Source organism: Peromyscus maniculatus, chromosome X (assembly GCF_049852395.1).
Source record: "Peromyscus maniculatus bairdii isolate BWxNUB_F1_BW_parent chromosome X, HU_Pman_BW_mat_3.1, whole genome shotgun sequence".
Taxonomy (NCBI): Eukaryota; Metazoa; Chordata; class Mammalia; order Rodentia; family Cricetidae; genus Peromyscus; species Peromyscus maniculatus.
Window position 1 is genome coordinate 51645260 of NC_134875.1, and position 18062 is coordinate 51663321.

Genomic DNA, 18062 nt, shown 5'->3' on the forward strand with positions numbered 1-18062 from the left:
TGAACAAAGGGGAATGAACACCAGCCACAGATGGATTCAAGTTACTGATAGAGACTTGGCGCTTCCTTTAGGAGAGATTGGTGGATTTGCGCTCATAGGAGGAGGGTTTATGTGATGATGGGCAGGGGCAGCTGCTGTTGCTATTACATTGTTCTGCACAGTGAATGCAGCAGAAAATATAGACAATGAAACAGATCAGTACTGGCGGCAGGTCGATTCTAAGACTCTAGGGGCACCTCTCATTATCTCTGCCTGCTGGTCTTCATGTTTTTATGCAGTCTTCTCCCCTTGAGCGCAGGTAGAAATGGTTACTTGTTTTTAATCAAAAGCATATGGCAAAGGTAGGGGTACAGCTATTGGGATTATGTCACATGTAAGTCACTCTTTCTGGACTACTCACTCTAGAGGCTATCTTTTCAGACACGATGAAAACCATGTTGGAAAGGCCCGCGTGGTAAGACCTATAGATGATAAAGGTAAATGCTAGGGATTGTGTGAGGTCTTTAGGAGCTGAGGGTGGCCACCTACAAGAGGCTATGCTTTCAGACCTAGATATAAAGGACATAGTCAACTTGGAAGTAGATTCTTTTCCAGTTGAACCTTTACCTGAGAACCAGTCTTGATTATACCTTGGTCACAGCCTTTTAATCCTACCCAGAAGACCTAGCTAGGCTGAGCCCCTAGTCGTGACATACTAAAATGGTGAGATAATAACTGTGCATTGTACTAATTCATTATGCAGCAACAGAAGGAGAAAAAAAACCCTCACACAATTCTCAGTATCTAGTCCAGTCTATTGGAGTGTTTCCTGTACTTCAGAAGCTAACAGTACATATTCCACATTCCTTTACAATTATGATTCTGGACTTCTGAGGCTTGGCTGACAGAAGCAAAGTGGACCCTGTGCTTCCGACATCTCTGCTGCTGAAGATGACTATGGAGATGTTTGGCTGCCCTACTGCAATTTAGCCGTGAGTGCACGGGCGCAGAGGGGCAAGGAGCTTGGCATTGATTTGAGGATGGATCATGGTTTCAGAGGTAGCAGGAGCAGTAATGTATGCAGTTTCCTAATCATAGGAGAATCAGCAACTTCCCTGGTATCCTGGGAGTGCTGTGGCCTTAAATCTTCTTTTGAAAGTTTCACTAAGTTCGTCCTTCTAATAATGACACAAGCCACTTAATATCCAGTAAGAAACAGTTTCTTGCCTCAACTAACTGAGAATGAATTCTAATTTTCTTGCATCTAGACTCTAAACTGATGTAGAAAGGACATCCTCAAGGATATTTAAGCTGTGTGCAAGTAAAATTCATAATAAATGACATTCACCTTTTAAATAAACATTTTCATATTTAATATAATAGATTTTAATACTTAGTTTTATAAGTATAAAGACAAAGTCACTTTATAACATTTAATGTAAAAATCATAATGCACTGGTCCAGTTTGACACAACAAAATATTTTGAATATTAGGAACAACTCATTTGCTTAACAAGGCAGCAGCTATAAAACTATAATGTGTTTAGCTCATCTCTCCTGCAGACTCAGAAAATACATTGTCTTGTTAGCCGTCATTTATAATCTTCTTGAAACTCAAAAATCTCTTTTAAGTATTTATTTTTAATTAGTCTAGGCTAAAATACAATATTCAGTAATCTTCACTATTCTGACTTTAAAATAATATCAAAAATTAACAACATATTCTTTAAGAAAGGATGTGTTGTAAATACAACTGACAAAATATTCAACAAAGTGTTTCTAACAGTGCCTTTGTATATAAGCATGGACCATATGTTTTTCTAGAGCTTTTGTCGTATAATTTAACAATCATTACATAATAGCAGATGTGACAGTTCGCATAGAAACTATTAACTAAGATTGAAAATTGGGACGTATTTTAGCAAATAAATTCTGAATCACAGCAGAAAGGCTTAGTTCTAAATTATCTTTTTAAAGTAGTCATTTCCTTGAAAAGAGCATAATCAAATCTTAAAGATGCTACCAGTGTTTGGCCAAATCCAACTTAGGAATTTTTAAAGACTCAACTTGAAAAGTGTTTTTCATTGGAAAGAATATATGCTCCATGACATAGCCCTCTGTGCTAGGTTGTATTCACAGTACATTCTTGCCCAAGGCTGATCACACCAGTTCCTTCCCAGACAGGGAGACTTCCTTGGTCACCATAAAGGAGGTCTACCCTTTCATTTTTTTGCTTCTAGCCAAGTCAGAGGGCTTGAAATCAAAGTCTAGTGTGAAGACAGAAGCTCCTCAGGGTGATTTCTGCCCCATAAATTACTCTTGCTAGGAATGGCAGAAGACAGGACAGGTCCACGTGGTTTGATTTTTTTTAAAGTGCTATCAAAGTCGATATATATTTAAATGGATTATCGTGTAATGTCTGACCTAGAAGAAGCATAAAGTATGTAAAAATTACTCAGCTAAGTCACAGAGTCAAACCTTTTTAGGTAGATGCTGGCAATTCTACATAGTACCTTAGTAAGAACATGTGAACTATACTTCATGTGCTTGCCAGACTAATAAAGCAATTCAGTCTTAGTGTAACTGTTCTACACTACCTACTATGAACGAAAACACAAGTGATGAAAATTCAAAATATAAGGCCGGACACAAGCAATCACAAGCCATTCTGAGACAAATGGCACAAACAACATCACTCTAAAGATTTTCTATTTCTGTCTGATTGTAAATGAAAGAGCTATACAATCAACTGAACTGTTTCTTAACCTTTTCAAAATGCTGGCTTTATTCTATTTAAGTCTAAATCCAGAGATGTTTTTCTTTATATCAGCCCAGAATTTAGACTTCTTGATTTGTGTTTACCAGTAACAGAGTTAGTAGTGTGAACCAGCAAAGTCTGAATCCCTCAAGAACAGAGAATTCAGAAGTTGCTTTAAAAAATCATATATTACTGTGTTGAAGAAAATTAAGTTTTAAAAGTTAATAAACTTCCAGTTACATAACTTGGAAATCAAGGCCCTAAATGGGCAATTTCCTAGATAAGGCTACAGTTCTAAAGCCCAGTTTTCTAATGTGTTTTTACAGGACTGGGGCAATTTGAAAAACCAAGTTTACCAATATGCCAAAACAGTCCTACTAATAAACACATCACCACCTTTGGAAAAAGCAGCAATCTGCAAACGGCAGCACACATTTGTAACTGACTCACTAAAGTGATAGGGTGGTGCCCTCTGGTGGTTCCACTGAGCTGTATATCTTGTGACACAGTGGGAGAGTTTTCTTTTTAACTGCAATTAATACAAAGGAACGAATCATTGTGCTTCTGAGAATCTTTCTTTCTTTTTCTTTTTCTTTTTTTTGCCTTCAAGCACATAAGTAATGCAATATATCCCTGACAAGTATTCCCAGGAATCAAGCTGATAGATGGTACAGGAACCTGACAATGGCAGAGATTTACAACTTGGTTCTAGACCTTAACTGGAAGCTTTTCACATTCTCTAGCTTGGCTTTTAAATCTAAAGGTCTCTCAAAAAACCTCACCAAGGCTGGTTCATTTAACAGGGAAGCAAGAATCTGTTCGAACGCAAAAGACCACTGATGTTCTTCCCTGGGAGAAGAAGGATCTTTCTCCACATTGCTCTCTGCATTCCCCTCAATGGGTCCAGAATCACCGGCTGTCCTGGAGAATCCTTTGGCTGATGATGTGGGGCTATGGAGTTTCCTTCCAACTTCTTCCATCCTGAGCAAAAGGTTGGTGACAATAGCAATAGCTTGATAGAGTGACTCTTCTTCAGGGTCCTCATGAAATAAATTATACAGGGTCTTTGAAAACTGAATAAATTGTGACTAGAAGACACAAGTTGGAAATATAACATTTTAACGTTAGACTTAGTAAATATAAATGGAACTTAGAAATGGATAGAATCCTGTAAAAAATTTATAATATGTAACCTTCACCATAGAACTGAGGACTAATTCCATGACACATCTTTGCTCTAGGAAGGTAAAGATGAACCATGGAAGAACATTTCATTTAAGCCCTCTCACACACTGTCAAACTGAAGACTATTACATCCACACTAATTCTTGGCTGTTGACTTGACAGTATTATTTACTGTTGGGCGATAATTTTGATTATGCAAACTTCCCTATTTTCATCCATGTAATTCTCATCAATCAATTTTAAGAAAAGGATTAAGGACTTCCATTTGATATCAAAGGGCTGCAATGGACACTCGGCTAAGATGAGTTAATATTAGGGAGGAAGGACTTTGGGACCTAACTAGGGTGCAAGAACGCTAAGAAAGCCCTTTGGATGTGCAGAAAAGCCCTTTGTTTTTAAAGGCAGATAATGGGGCAAAGTTAAGAGAATCTAGTTACTTTGCTAACTGCCCCCAGATAATTTTAGATATTCCTAGAAAATACCTGTCAGTTTAAAAGTTATTCAAATCCAAGAGTTCTCCAATTCAGCCGCCCAACCTTACAAGTTGGTATGTACATAAAACAAGTAAAAATAATGACTCATAAAATATAATGTAAAATGCTTTACTCCTTCCTTTTATACTTCTGTTCATATATAATGATTTTAGAATAAATATCGCAAATTGGTTTATTTTATAAAGCATTTATTTTACTCTCAAACTGGAAAGTCCATTAAAACCCTCTAAGCTACTTGATAGTTTCATTTTGGTAAAGTTCCAGGGAACTTCAGTATCTGCATCAACGAGCCTTTCTTTTAAGACTATAAGAACATGTGGGCAATGTATAAGAAAGAGATCAATTTAAATAATGTCTACACTAGTCCTTACTATTGCCCATGCAGTGTCAAATACAAGATCATTGGGGATTCCAGTGAAATTTCTCTTAGTAATTTCTTAGTAACTAGCAATAGATTTGACATCGGGTAGGCACTAACTAAATGACTACTTAATACATGTATATATTTAATGTTGAGATATGTTATATATACAAAATTTTCTATAGAAACACTAAATACATTTAAATGTTTAAGGTATAAAATAATTCAAAAATTTTGTTCACATCTTTCATGATTAGCTGAATCTTATAAAGATGATAACCTCTAGATTACTAAACTATTTTTGTAATAGTATATAAGTTCTTTCCCTTTCTTTTGTGGTATTGGTGACTGAACCATGGGCTTCATGTACTCATATTAACAAAAAAAAATTAAGAATTTTCACTTGGAAAATTCTATACCTGATTCATTCTTGGTAAATCTTTAATGTTTTCTTCTTTTTTAAGAAGCTCATCTTGCCATTGACTTAAATAGGCTTGAATATCAATTTTTCCTTTGCCTGAATGAAAGAAACAAGCAATTTTATAATGAACAACTCATAACATTTCCCAAAATCTCAAAAAGAATAACTAAAATTGAGAGAGATTTCTCTGACATAAAAGAGCCCATCTCTTTCAGTCCAGGATATAATCTGAATTTAGCTTTGATCTCACTCATTGGCTTTCAGAATACATTCTCCACTTCCACTTAGACCAAAGCTTTCACTTTGGGAAACTTGGGGAATAGCAAAAATACAGAAAAAAAGGGGGTTAAAATGATGTATTTAGATATACATGAGTATATGAGTATGACTACATGACAATAAATGTAGTCATGTGTGTCATGTAGTCATATTCATACATCCTTCTATGCTTAATCTTTTCTATATTGAGTTCTTCATATGTACATCTGAAAGTGGTTAATGGTGGCTCTTTTCAAAAATTGAAAACACTACTTATTTATTCATTTGTTTAAAGGGTTCAGTGAAGATGATATTTGTGTGACCTTGCAATTCTTATTTAAATTTTCATGAAAACTGGGTAAAATACTGGAGGAGTTATGTTCAACTAGATCTTCTGTCATGGAATATTAGTTGAAGATATGTTATATTTGTTTATGCTGTGGAACATTTGTTTAATGATGCAAAGATGTGTTGCATTTTTATGTTGCATTTATTTATCTGTGAAGCTGTGTTACTTTGCCTATCTATAACACCTGATTAGTCTAATAAAGAGCTGAATGGCAAGTAGCAATGGCAAGTAGCTAGGCAGGAGAAAGGATAGGCAGGGCTGGCAGGCACAGAGAATACATAGGAGGAGAGATCTGGGAAGAGAAGATCAAGGAATGAGAGAAGGAGAAGGAGGACTCCAGGGACCAGCCACCTAGCTACACAGCAAGCCATGGAGTAAGAAGTAAAGGTATATAGAATAGAGAAAGATAAAAAGACCAGAGGCAAAATGTAGTTGGGATAATTTAAGAAAAGCTGGCTAGAAATAAGCCAAGCTAAGAACTGGCACAATATGCCTCTGTGTATATATTTGTGAGATGGGTAGAGGGCCCCCAAAGACCCAAAAGAGTAAAAAAATTAGCCAATACAATCTTCAGTAATTATTTTTAACTAAATGTTTTAAAGTGTAGAATGATGAGCTTTAAATGAATAATTTCATAGTCTCTATCAAAATATCAAGTGTACATACTACTTTATTAGATGTTTTTACACTCCTCTGCATTTATATATTTTTATATTCATTTTAAAGAAACATTTTTAAATTATCCTGAAATTTACATGTTTAATTTTTTTTGGCATCACAGCTTGCAATGAAAAAAAAATTGGAACCATCTTAAATGTCCACCAGTATTGAGCTGGTAATTGAAACAAATTATGTTGCAACCAAATCATGAAATGTTCTGTTCTCTTTAAAAGTCAAAAGGAAGATCAAAATGAATAGAGATGGAAAATTATCCATGATATATTACAAAATAAAAAATAGCACCCAGTAGAACAGTGTTTATAGATATTTTAAAAGGAGAGATGTCTAAATATGTTTACAAAGAATCAAGTGTGAAAGGATATAGCCAAAAATGTTGACAGTCTTTACTTCTGATTGGGCTTGTGTGGGGGTAAGAAAGCCTATATGCTGTCTGAATTTCTGCCACAAAGATTACCTATTATATTTGTAATTAAAATAAAATCTTTAAAATAATAAAAATGAATATGGATCATTTACTATTAAACTTTTATAACTTCTGAGATGTAAGTATCACAAGAAGAAATAATAAATTGTTACAGTAACATGATGTAACTAAAAACCATATCAGGACAAATCTACAGCCTTTAAAGAGCTCTACCTCCTCCCCCGTTATAGCCATCACTATTTATAGAATTAAAAATTTAATAAATTGAATGATAGTCCCAGATTTTTATCACAGTACCTTTTTCAGGGGTATTTTTTCCTGATTCTGTTTCCTTCCCATCTGCATGCTTGGAAACTAAAGGGGAAAGAGGGCAACTGCATATTGTAAAATGTTAAAAAAGTATCTTTTCAAAATATTAGTAAACTAATATTTTGTATACTTATAAGCACTTACTATTTTTTGACCCACCAAAGCAATTTTATGTGACCTGACCTCCTGACATTAGAATGCAAAGTATCAAAAATATTCATAGAAAAAGAAAAGAACACTGTATATTAATGTTAAAAAAATCTAGAGGGCAATACATCAAATTTAAGTATTTGCTTCTGAGTGATAGTTTCTCCATCTGACTGCCTTCAAATTAAGATTTATTAGTAAAATAAAATATAAAAAAATGGGGCAAGAGAGATGGCTCAGGGGTTAAGAGAACTGGCTTGTTCTTCCAGAGGATCCAAGTTCAATTCCCAGCACCCACATGGCAGCTCACACCTGTCTGTAACTCCAGTTTCAGGGGACCTGACACCTATGGCAAAACACCAATGCACATAAAATAAAATATAAGATTTATTACTGGGAAGAAAGCCCCACACATAATGGGAGTCTGAAGACCAAGCCACACATCCCAAGTAAGGCAATAACTCATTGTGAAATCCTGTACAATTTATTTCTTTCTGTACTCAGTGCTCTTCCACATAAAGTAGGCAGACTTAGATGGTTTTTGAGGTTTTGTAATTCTCACTTTATATATAGTAAACAAACAGTTACATAAATTTTCTCTGTAAGACCACATACCTATAAAAATGAATCAAAAGACACACACAAGCATGTATCACTTCCAATTTATGTGAGAAAAGCAGATGCAGTCTTGTATCTTATACTTGATTTTTAAGTATTCACTATTTAAACAAAAGTTATGGTTTACAAATCATTGATGATTCTACCAGTTTCATTGTCCTTTATTAAAACATAAAAATGGTCTGATACAGACAAGTCGCCCCCCAACCCACCCACCCTCCGAGACTGCAGCTGCTCCTTGAGACAGTCCACCAGCACTGATTGGACTAAGAGGTGAGTCTTTGCTCTCATAACCAATCACTCAAGCCTCTAGACTTTGGGCCCAGGGGCACAACCCTGTGCCTCTACATCACTACTCATTGCAGTCCCAGTTTCAGGCCAGCAGGCAGCTCTCCTGCAGGCAGCCTGGACTACCACCATCCCCCACCAGGCCCTGTAACCTACAAGCCCTACACCACCCCTCAAACCCACCCACCCTCTGAGTAAACAAGAGCTCTGATTGGACCAAAGGTATCAATTAGACCAAGAGAAGCTCCCTCAGACACAGACACCGCTTGCACCAAGTGGAGGAAGAAATGGGTAGATGCCAGTGCAAAGACAGAGTCAACAACATAAAGACCAATATGGCACCACCAGAACATAGTGGTTCTACATCAGCAAGACCTGAACATCCCAACCCAGAAGAAGCAGAAGAAATAAACCTTAAAAATGACTTTAAGACAATGATAGAGGTCTTTAAAGAGGAAAAGAAAAATTCCCTTAAAGAAATCGAGAAAAAGACAAATAAAAAATTGGAAGAAATCAATAAATCCCTTAAAGAAAGCCAAAAAAAAAAAAAAAAAGAAAAGAAAAGAAAGAAAAGAAAAGGCAATTCAACAGGTGAAGGAAACAGTTCAAGATTTGAAAACTGAAGGAGACACAAACTGAGGGAATGCAGGAAATGGAAAATCTGAGTAAACAAACAAGAACTACAGATGCAAGCATAACCAACAGAATGCAAGAGATGGAAGAGAGATTCTCTGGCATTCAAGATATGATAGTAGAAATAAATTTATCAGTCAAAGAAAACATTAAAGCCAACAAAGTCATAACACAAAATGGCCAGGAAATCTGGGACACCATGAAAGGACCAAACCTAAGAATAATAGGGATAGAAGAAGGAGAAGAATACCAGCTCAAAGGCACAGAAAATATATTCAACAAAATCATAGAAGAAAACTTTCCCAACCTAGAGAAGAAAATGCCTACAAAGACACAAGAAGCTTACAGAATACCAAATAGACTGGATAAAAAAAAAAAAAAAGTCAGCTCGCCACATGATAACCAAACCACTAAACATACAGAATAAAGAAAAAATATTAAGAGCTGCAAAGGAAAAAGGCCAAGTAACATATAAAGGCAGACCCATCAGAATAACGCCTGACTTCTCAATGGAGACTCTGAAAGCCAGAAGGTCCTGGACAGATGTTATGCAAACAGTAAGAGACCATGGATACAAACCCGGACTATTATATGCAGTAAAACTCTCAATACCTGTACTCCATTTCTAAAAGAAATGGACAATTTTCTGGTACCATATACCAAAGTTAAATCAAGACCAGATAAACAATTTAAACAGATCAATAACTCCTAAGGAAATAGAAACAGTCATTAAAAGTCTCCCAACAAAAAAAAAGGCCAGGACCAGATAGTTTCAGTGCAGAATTCTACCAGAATTTCAATGGAGAGCTAATACCAACACTCTTCAAATTGTTCCACACAATAGAAACAGAAGAAACATTACCAAAATCATTTATGAGGCTACAGTTACCCTGATACCCAAACCACACAAAGATGCAACAAAGCAAGAGAATTACAGATCAATCTCCCTCATGAACATTGATGCAAAAATACTCAATAAAATATTGGCAAACTGAATCTAAGAACACATCAAAAAATTATCCACCATGACCAACTAGGCTTCACCCCAGGGATGCAAGGATGGTTCAACATATGAAAATCTGTCAATGCAATACAACATATAAACAAACTGAAAGAAATAAACCACATGATCATCTCGATAGATGCTGAAAAAGCCTTTGACAAAATCCACTTCCTAAGTATAACACCAGTAGCACAGACACTAAGGACAACAATTAATAAATGGAACCTCCTGAAACTGAGAAACTTTTGTAGGGCAAAGGACATGGTCAATAAGGTCATACCACAAGGACACATGCTCAAAAATGTTCATAGCAGCATTATTTGTAATAGCCAGAACCTAGATGCCTGTCAACTGAAGAATGGATAAAGAAAATGTGGTACATATACACAATGGAGTACTACTCGGCAGAGAAAAACAATGATATCATGAAATTTGCAGGCAAAGGGTGGAACTAGAAAATATCATCCTGAGTGAGGTAACCCAGACTCAGAAGGACAAACATGGTATGTATTCACTCATAAGTGGATACTAGATGTAAAGCAAAGGATAACCAGACCACAAACCCACAGCTCCAGAGAAGCTAGGAAACAAGGAGGACCCTAAAGGGACGCATGGTTTGCCCTGTGAAGGAGAAATAGATGAGATCTCCATGAGCAAACATGGGGGTGAGAGGGGTAATCGAGGGCTGGGGATGGGGGATGAGAACATAAAGGAATGGGAGGTTTGAGTTGGAACAGGGACAGAGTGGGAGAGCATGGAAAAAGATACCATGATAAACGAAGACATCGTGGGAATAGGCAGAAACAGGGTGCTAGGGAAGTTCCCAGGAATCCACAAGGATGACCCCACCTTAGACTACTAGCAATAGTGGAGAGGGTGCCTTAAGTGGCCTACTCCAGTAATCAGACTGGTGAATACCCTAACTGTCATCATAAAGCCTTCATCTAGTAACTGATAAAAGCAGATGCAGAAATCCACGACCGGGTGCTAGGCTGAGCTCCAGGGGTCCAGTTCATGAGAGAGAGGAGAGATTCTATGAGCAAGGGACATCAAGATCATGATGGGGAAACATATAGAGATGACCAGGCCAAACTAGTGGGAACTCATGACCAATAGATGTGGACCAATAGCTATGGAGCCCCCATGGCCCTCTGCCTAGGAAAGACAGTTGTTTAGCTTGAACTGTTTAGGGGGCCCCCTGGCAGTAGGATCAGGACCCATCCCTAGGGCATGAGCTGGCTTTTTGGAGCCCAGTGCCTATGGTGGGACGCCTCACACAGCCTTGGTGCATTTGTAGGGGCTTGGACCTGCCTCAACTGAATGTACCAGGTTCTGCTGACTCCCCATGGGAGACCTTGCCTTGGAGGAGGCGAGAATGGGGGATGGGGGGAGGCTGGGGGACGGGAGGAGGGAGGAGAGGGGGATCTGTGGTTGGTATGTAAAAAGAATAGAGAATTTCTTAATAATAAAAAAAGAAAGAAAAAATGGTCTGATACAGACTAGAAATTTCTTTAATATAATTAAAAGCAAAAATATATATATATACTTTCTTTTAAATAATAAGCTATTTCAAAAAATAAAAAGTATTAAACACAGTCTAGTCAGTCAAATATTTATGAACTACCCTAACTGCTATTATAGTATCAAAATGTGAAAGGTACAGTTACTTTAATTCAAGAAGATCTCCACAAGTAGCCAATCATCAAGATGCCCACAGTCCTATCTACCTGGGAGACTGAGGCAGGATGATTACTGCAACCCAAGAGTTTGAGACAAATCTGAGACTCACCTCAAAACAACACAAATTCAGTTACAAGTTTCAATGAATATTTACCCTGGAGCTGGCTGAAGTAAAATAATTCTTCTGTTGAAAGCTCATCGCCCTTTGAAGAAGTCTTAGACACCACTTCAGTATAAGCTGAAAGCATATAACCCAAATCACATTTACTAACAATGAAGGACAGAGAAGTGGTTCTTACACCCGGACAAGCTGAAGAGTATACATTAGATGAAGTGTTTAAGAAATGTGCACAAACAGAAATGCGGAAATAACATTGCTCTGCTCTGTCGTGTAGCAAATAAACATTTGATCACTCTGAGTTCTAGGATTTCTCTTACTTGTTTGTCTTCCTTTTTATTGCTTAAGAACTTCCTATATGCATATACTATATTTGATCAAAGCCATCCCCTCATTTCCTCCCCTGCAGTCCCTCTTCCACTACCATTATTCCCTTCTAATTTCATGGGCTCTTTTATAAAACCCCCTGAGTCCATTTGATGCCAAGGGCCATCTATGGGAGCATGGGTAACCTACTTGCTTTTTAGTAGTTTTCTGAGAGTCACTACGAATTGAAAGAAGAAAATCTGATGTTTAGATTATGTTTGAAGATGAAATCTTAAAACTTACAATTCCCGCACTAGCAAGGAAAACACGAAGCTGAGTGTTGTACTGTTTCCCCATGCTATCCCACAGAAACCCAGTGTTTCCTAGTTTATATTTCATCCTGTTTCACAGTCCTACTTCCAGTCCCTCGGCCAACAATGTAAGAAATGGGCAATTTAAATATTCCAATGGTAAAGTAATCCAATCAAATCTATTGTTATAATTCAATTATTATGTGGTTTGTCTTTTGTTTTTAATGCTGTGTTTGTGATTTGGGTCTGAAGGGTTAAAGGTGGCTTTAGTTTTTTGGTCTGATAAATAATGATTCCTTGCTAACCTGAAAAGCCTTAAAAAAAAAAAAGCTTTAAAATGGAGCCAGGGAGAGACTTAGACAAATTATGAGGTGTTATTCAATTTTATGAATTACCAAATACAAGCTACTTTTCACAATATTTTCAGAGTAGGGATGTGTTGGGAAATAATCTTAAGGACAGTGAAAAAAATCTATGAAAATTGGAAGAGCATGGTGACTTTGAAGAAGTATCATAGAACAGGAAAAAGAACTCTGGAGTCGGATGGATCTCATATTAACGATGTGATATCTGGCACATAATTGAACCTCCCTGACCCTCAGTCTCCTTTTTGCAAAAATTGGAAGGATAATAAAAATATTTCAAAAACTATGAGGTTAAAATAAGAGACTGCATAAAAAATACATTTTATGTGTGAGCCCATGCATGCATGTGGAGGCCTAAGGTTAACATTGGGTGTCAAGTGAATGTTGTGACACAGCACATGCTAATTTGTACCCACTTGCAAGTATAGTAATCTGCCTAAAGTGAATCTTTATCCTAATGACGATGACAGCAGAAATTCAACATCATCTCAATATTTTGTTTTGCTTTGTTTTGTTTGTTTTTCGAGACAGGGTTTCTCTGTGTAGTTTTGCACCTTTCCTGGAACTCACTTTGTAGACCAGGCTGGCCTCGAACTCACAAAGATCTGCCTGCCTCTGCCTCCCGAGTGCTGGGATTAAAGGCGTGCTCACTGCCACCCGGCTAATATTTCAATGACACAGAATTTCTTGCACAAGCTATCATTTAAGAGATAACTAGCAGGACATGGTGGCACATGCCTGTTATCTTTGCACTTCTGAGGCTGAAGTCAGTCTGGGACATACACTGAGACGCTATCTCAAATGGCATATATCTATACATACATATATAAATAAATAAATGCCTACTAACAGGAAACTGAGGATCCACCTGTTATACAGAATCTCTTCCATAGATTTCATTCCCTAGGTATCTATATCTACACCAGCAAAAATACTTGTGATATTACTTGATGGCCACAATGAAACAATAACCTTATATTATGTGAAAGATTGTTTTATTTGTTAAAATGAAATTATATGTGCCACAATGCCTGTTACAATGGAATGAACTCTTACTATATACCATTAAAGACGGTTAAATTCTTACCTGGAGGAATATGCAGTTTAAAAAGCAGCTTAAGCTTCTCAGTAAAACTTCCATTGTACATTACATCTGTTCAACAAAATTCAGTTAAAAAACTCATGTATCTAAACATTCAACCAATTCCAACCAAAGTGATTAATATGCAGACAGTAGCCAGGAATTAGGATCAAAACATAATCTTTCTTTCCTTCTTTCTTTTCTTTCCTTTTCCTTTCCCTTCCCTTCCCTTTCCTTCCCCTTTTCCTTCCTTCCTTTCCTTCCCTTGCTTCCCTCCCTCCCTCCTTCTCTTTCCTCTCCTTTTTTTTCTTGGCTTTTCAAGACAGGGTTTCTCTAACAGCCCTGGCTGTCCTGGATCTCACTCTGTAGACCAGGTTGGCCTCGAACTCACAGAGCTCCACCTGCCTCTGCCTCCTGAGTGCTGGGATTAAAGGCGTGCACCACCACTACCCAGCAACATGGTGTTTCTTTTTATTTATTTATTTATTTATTTATTTATTTATTTATTTATTTATTTATTTATTTATTTATTTATTTATTTATTTAGGTTTTTTTCGAGACAGGGTTTCTCTGTGTAGTTTTAATGCCTGTCCTGGATCTCACTCTGTAGACCAGGCTGGCCTCGAACTCACAGAGATCCACCTGGCTCTGCCTCCCAAGTGCTGGGATTAAAGGCGTGCGCCACCACCGCCCAGCAACATGATGTTTCTTGAGCTAACGGTTAACTATTCAATCAGTAAGATCTTCTCTTTCAAGCATATAGCTGAAACACTCCACTAGGGGAATAGCATGCTCTCTTCACTAGCTCCTTTCTCCCAATCTCATATTTCCCTTTTTCTTTTGAATGAGGCCTTACGATTCATTTGAGGAAAGAACTGCTCTTCAAGATAATCTGTGAAAAGAAATCATTGCTGGGGATATGAAAAAAAGGGAACAAAATCTATAACATAGCAACTATAGGCACAACTCATTTGTTTAGTATTTCTGTGTTACTTATCTAGGCCATGTAGTTAGATTTTTACCCAAGGGGAAAATCCTTCTATTGCATCTATCTATCTGGTGTGAAAAAATCCTGGATATTCTTTTCCTTCCTGTTAAACCATTAAACCATCCGCATCTCACAGCTTGCTTCCTTGAGAGGGTTGGGGCAAAAAGAAACTAATATGTGGGCCTAGAGAGATAGCTCAGTGGTTAAGAACACTGAATCCTCTTCCAGAGGATCTGGGTTCAATTCCCAACACCCACATGGCAGCTCACAACTGTCCGTAGCTCTAGTTCCAGGTGATCCAATATCTTCACACAGACATACATGTAGGCAAAACTTCAATGCACATTTTTAAAAAGCCTCGTAATTACTAAACCTGAAGACAATGTAATCCAAAGTGAAATAATCTGCCTAAGCTAGCAATAATAGGCGGTAGTATAAAATATTTTTGGGTGGTAGGGAATATTTTGCGGGGATAGGGAAGATATTTATGTTTTGCTTTAGAAAGTTGAAGGGCATCAGCCTACCAATTGCAGAGGAGAATTCTTTGAAGTTTATAAGGCAGTCAGAGTTTTCATCCAATAATCTGAATGTCCATAAGGCTAGCGAGTCTCTGTTTGCAGAGTGAGCCCAGGGACTCAACAAGTGATACAACACTCTGAACTGCTGGCAGTCAATCTGATATTGTTCCAAATATGACAGGCTGGGGTCATGATGCTTCAATCCTGGACAACTCAAATACCAATAACAAGATATAAACAGCTCTTTCTATGAAAAACAAATCAAAAAGGAAAGTCATTAGATCAGAAAAAAAGTAAAAGATTTTTTTCTAAATATGTCTGTTAAAACTTAAAAAATATTTAACAGTAATTGCAATAAAATTCTGCTAAAAGATTAGACTTCATTAAAAAGGAACAACCGTACCTTAAAAATGACATAAAGTTCATCCAATTCCTGAAGATTCATTTTCACATCTTGTGATACAACACGCAACTTTAAAAAGATTAAAAGCAATTTAGACTGTAACATTTCATTTTAAGAAGTCTTTGAATTCACTTGAAGTTTTCCACTATAAGAAGATATTTTCTTTCTTTTTTTAAACCTACGTATCAATTATTATTGCAGCTCTATTAACAACTGCCAAGTTATTTCTTGATTTTTTTAAATTATTGAATTAATCTTGTGTTTCTGATATAACTCCTACTTGACTTTAGTGTACTATCATTATATAGTGTTAGACTATTTATTAATACTTTGTCAATTAATTGAAAAAGTAAAATAGACCTTGGTGTGATAAAAGATATCATAAATAAACATCAGTGAGAAGAAGGGTATAGTATGTGGGCTGACAAAAATGGCTCAGTGCATAAAGGTACTTGATACCAAGACTGAGGACCTGAGTTCAGTCCCAGGGACCCATGGAGAGAGAACCAAATGTCATAATTTGTACTCTGGCTTCCACATGGATGCTATGGCACATGAGTCCACCCCTCCAATAAATAAATGTAACAAGAAATTAAAAAGGATAACATATAAAGATGGATAGAGAAGTCATTAAGGTGTCCATCATACAGAATGCAGCATTTAATATCTATTAAATGAACTCCAAAGTGGTATGCAAATATATCTGAAAATTGAGATAAAATAAATAATTCCCTTGGGAAACATGTCGCCAAAATTAACTCAATGTGCAAACAATTTGAATAGAGAGAACAGAAATGGTAACCAAAGAGCTGCTATCACCAGACATCAGCATACTTAAAAGGATTCCTAGGCTTGTTTTCTCAGGCTTTCTAATAATGGTTAACTCTAAAGTATTTCAGAGCATAGAAAACAGGAGTTTACTACAAAATTTATTATGTAACATAAGCAAAATTGATATAAAAATTAGCATTCACAAAAAAAGAAATTCTTAACTGGGCATGGTGGCACACACCTTGGATCGTAATACTTGGGAGGCAAAATTAGGCAGCTCTCTGAGTTTCAGGACAGTCTGGCTAGCTAGGGCTATACACTGAGACCATGTCTCTAAAAAAGCAAAAGAAATTCTGAAATCAATGTAATTTTAACACAGATGCAGAGAACCTTGCTAAACTATTTAGTCAAATTATCAAAATAGAACATGAATAGATATTATAGCCAAAAGGTTCATTTAAAAATGCCTTTTCTTCTGAATCTACCAGGCTGGGCTGACTCCCCAGGGGAGACCTTGCCTTGGAGGAGGTGGGAATGGGGGATGAATTGGGGGGGGGGAGGCCTGGGGAGTGGGAGGAGGGAGGACTGGGAATCTGTGGCTGATATGTAAAACGACTAGAAAATCTCTTATATAAAATTTAAAAAAAAATAAATGCCTTTTATTGTTTATCTCCATTTAATTTGATGCTGGCAATTGGCTTGCTATATATTGTATGTTTAGGTATGTTCCTTGTATCCCTGATCTTTCCAAGATTTTTATCGTGAAGGGGTATTGGATTTTGTCAAAGGCTTTTTCAGCATCTAATGAGATGATCATGTTTTTCTTTCAGTTTGTTTATATGATGTATTGCATTGACAGATTTTCATATGCTGAACCATCTCTGCATCTCTGGGATGGTCATGGTGAATGATCTTTTTGATGTGTTCTTGGATTCGGTTCATCAGTATTTTATTGAGTATTTTGCATCTATGTTCATGAGTGAAATTGGTCTGTAATTCTCTTTCTTTGTTGGATCTTTGTGTAGTTTGGGTATCAGCGTGTTTGTGGCCTCATAGAAAGAATTTGGCAATGTCTCTTCTGTTTCTGGAATTCAAATAATTCTTTAATAAAATTTACTATATTAATAAAGTAAAAAGACATAAAATCTCAAGATATGAAAGTCATTCTATCAAAGTTAACTTTCGATAATTTAAAAAACTAACTCACTATGAATTTTTACAAAGAATTGTTTCCATTTCAGTTAGAAATCTGTGTGCAAGCATCTACTACTGAGCTTCATCTTAATCCTTTCAGCCCAGAAACTTAATAAAACTTCCTTAGTTTAATAAAGGACATCCTTCCAAAATCAATAGCAATAAAATAGGAGAGGCATCTCTATTAAATTTAGAAATAAGACTAAAAGGCCAACTTCTACTGTTATTATTCAATATTTCTTCAAGGTTTCAAGATCATAAGGTAATATACACACAAAAGAAAAGAAGCATACTTATTAGCAAGGGTCAAAATTCTTAGCACTGGAAATTATACACTCTCTATTTAGGACACCAAAAAAGTCAGTATTAAGATGGTACAAACAGTCAGCCAGTGTTGTGACCACAACAAAATGCAAGAA

General features: G+C 36.6%; 1 protein-coding gene across 4 annotated transcripts in view; it reads right to left on the bottom strand.

Moving 5' to 3' along the window:
• Nucleotides 1-1328: 1328 nt before the first annotated feature.
• The window catches only part of Tbc1d8b (TBC1 domain family member 8B), an 80729-nt gene continuing 63995 nt past the window's right edge, over nt 1329-18062 (bottom strand). For 3 of the 4 annotated variants that reach the window (XM_006970318.4, XM_015992345.3, XM_015992354.3), the window contains 7 exons: nt 15679-15747; nt 15282-15522; nt 13776-13841; nt 11743-11826; nt 7208-7264; nt 5197-5294; nt 1329-3825 (listed from right to left, as the gene is read on the bottom strand). In XM_006970318.4, coding sequence (XP_006970380.1) covers nt 3433-3825; nt 5197-5294; nt 7208-7264; nt 11743-11826; nt 13776-13841; nt 15282-15522; nt 15679-15747 — 1008 coding nt within the window. In that variant the 3' untranslated portion in view covers nt 1329-3432. The remainder of the gene's footprint in view (nt 3826-5196; nt 5295-7207; nt 7265-11742; nt 11827-13775; nt 13842-15281; nt 15523-15678; nt 15748-18062) is intronic. The other variant, XM_076562256.1, reaches the window with a different exon arrangement.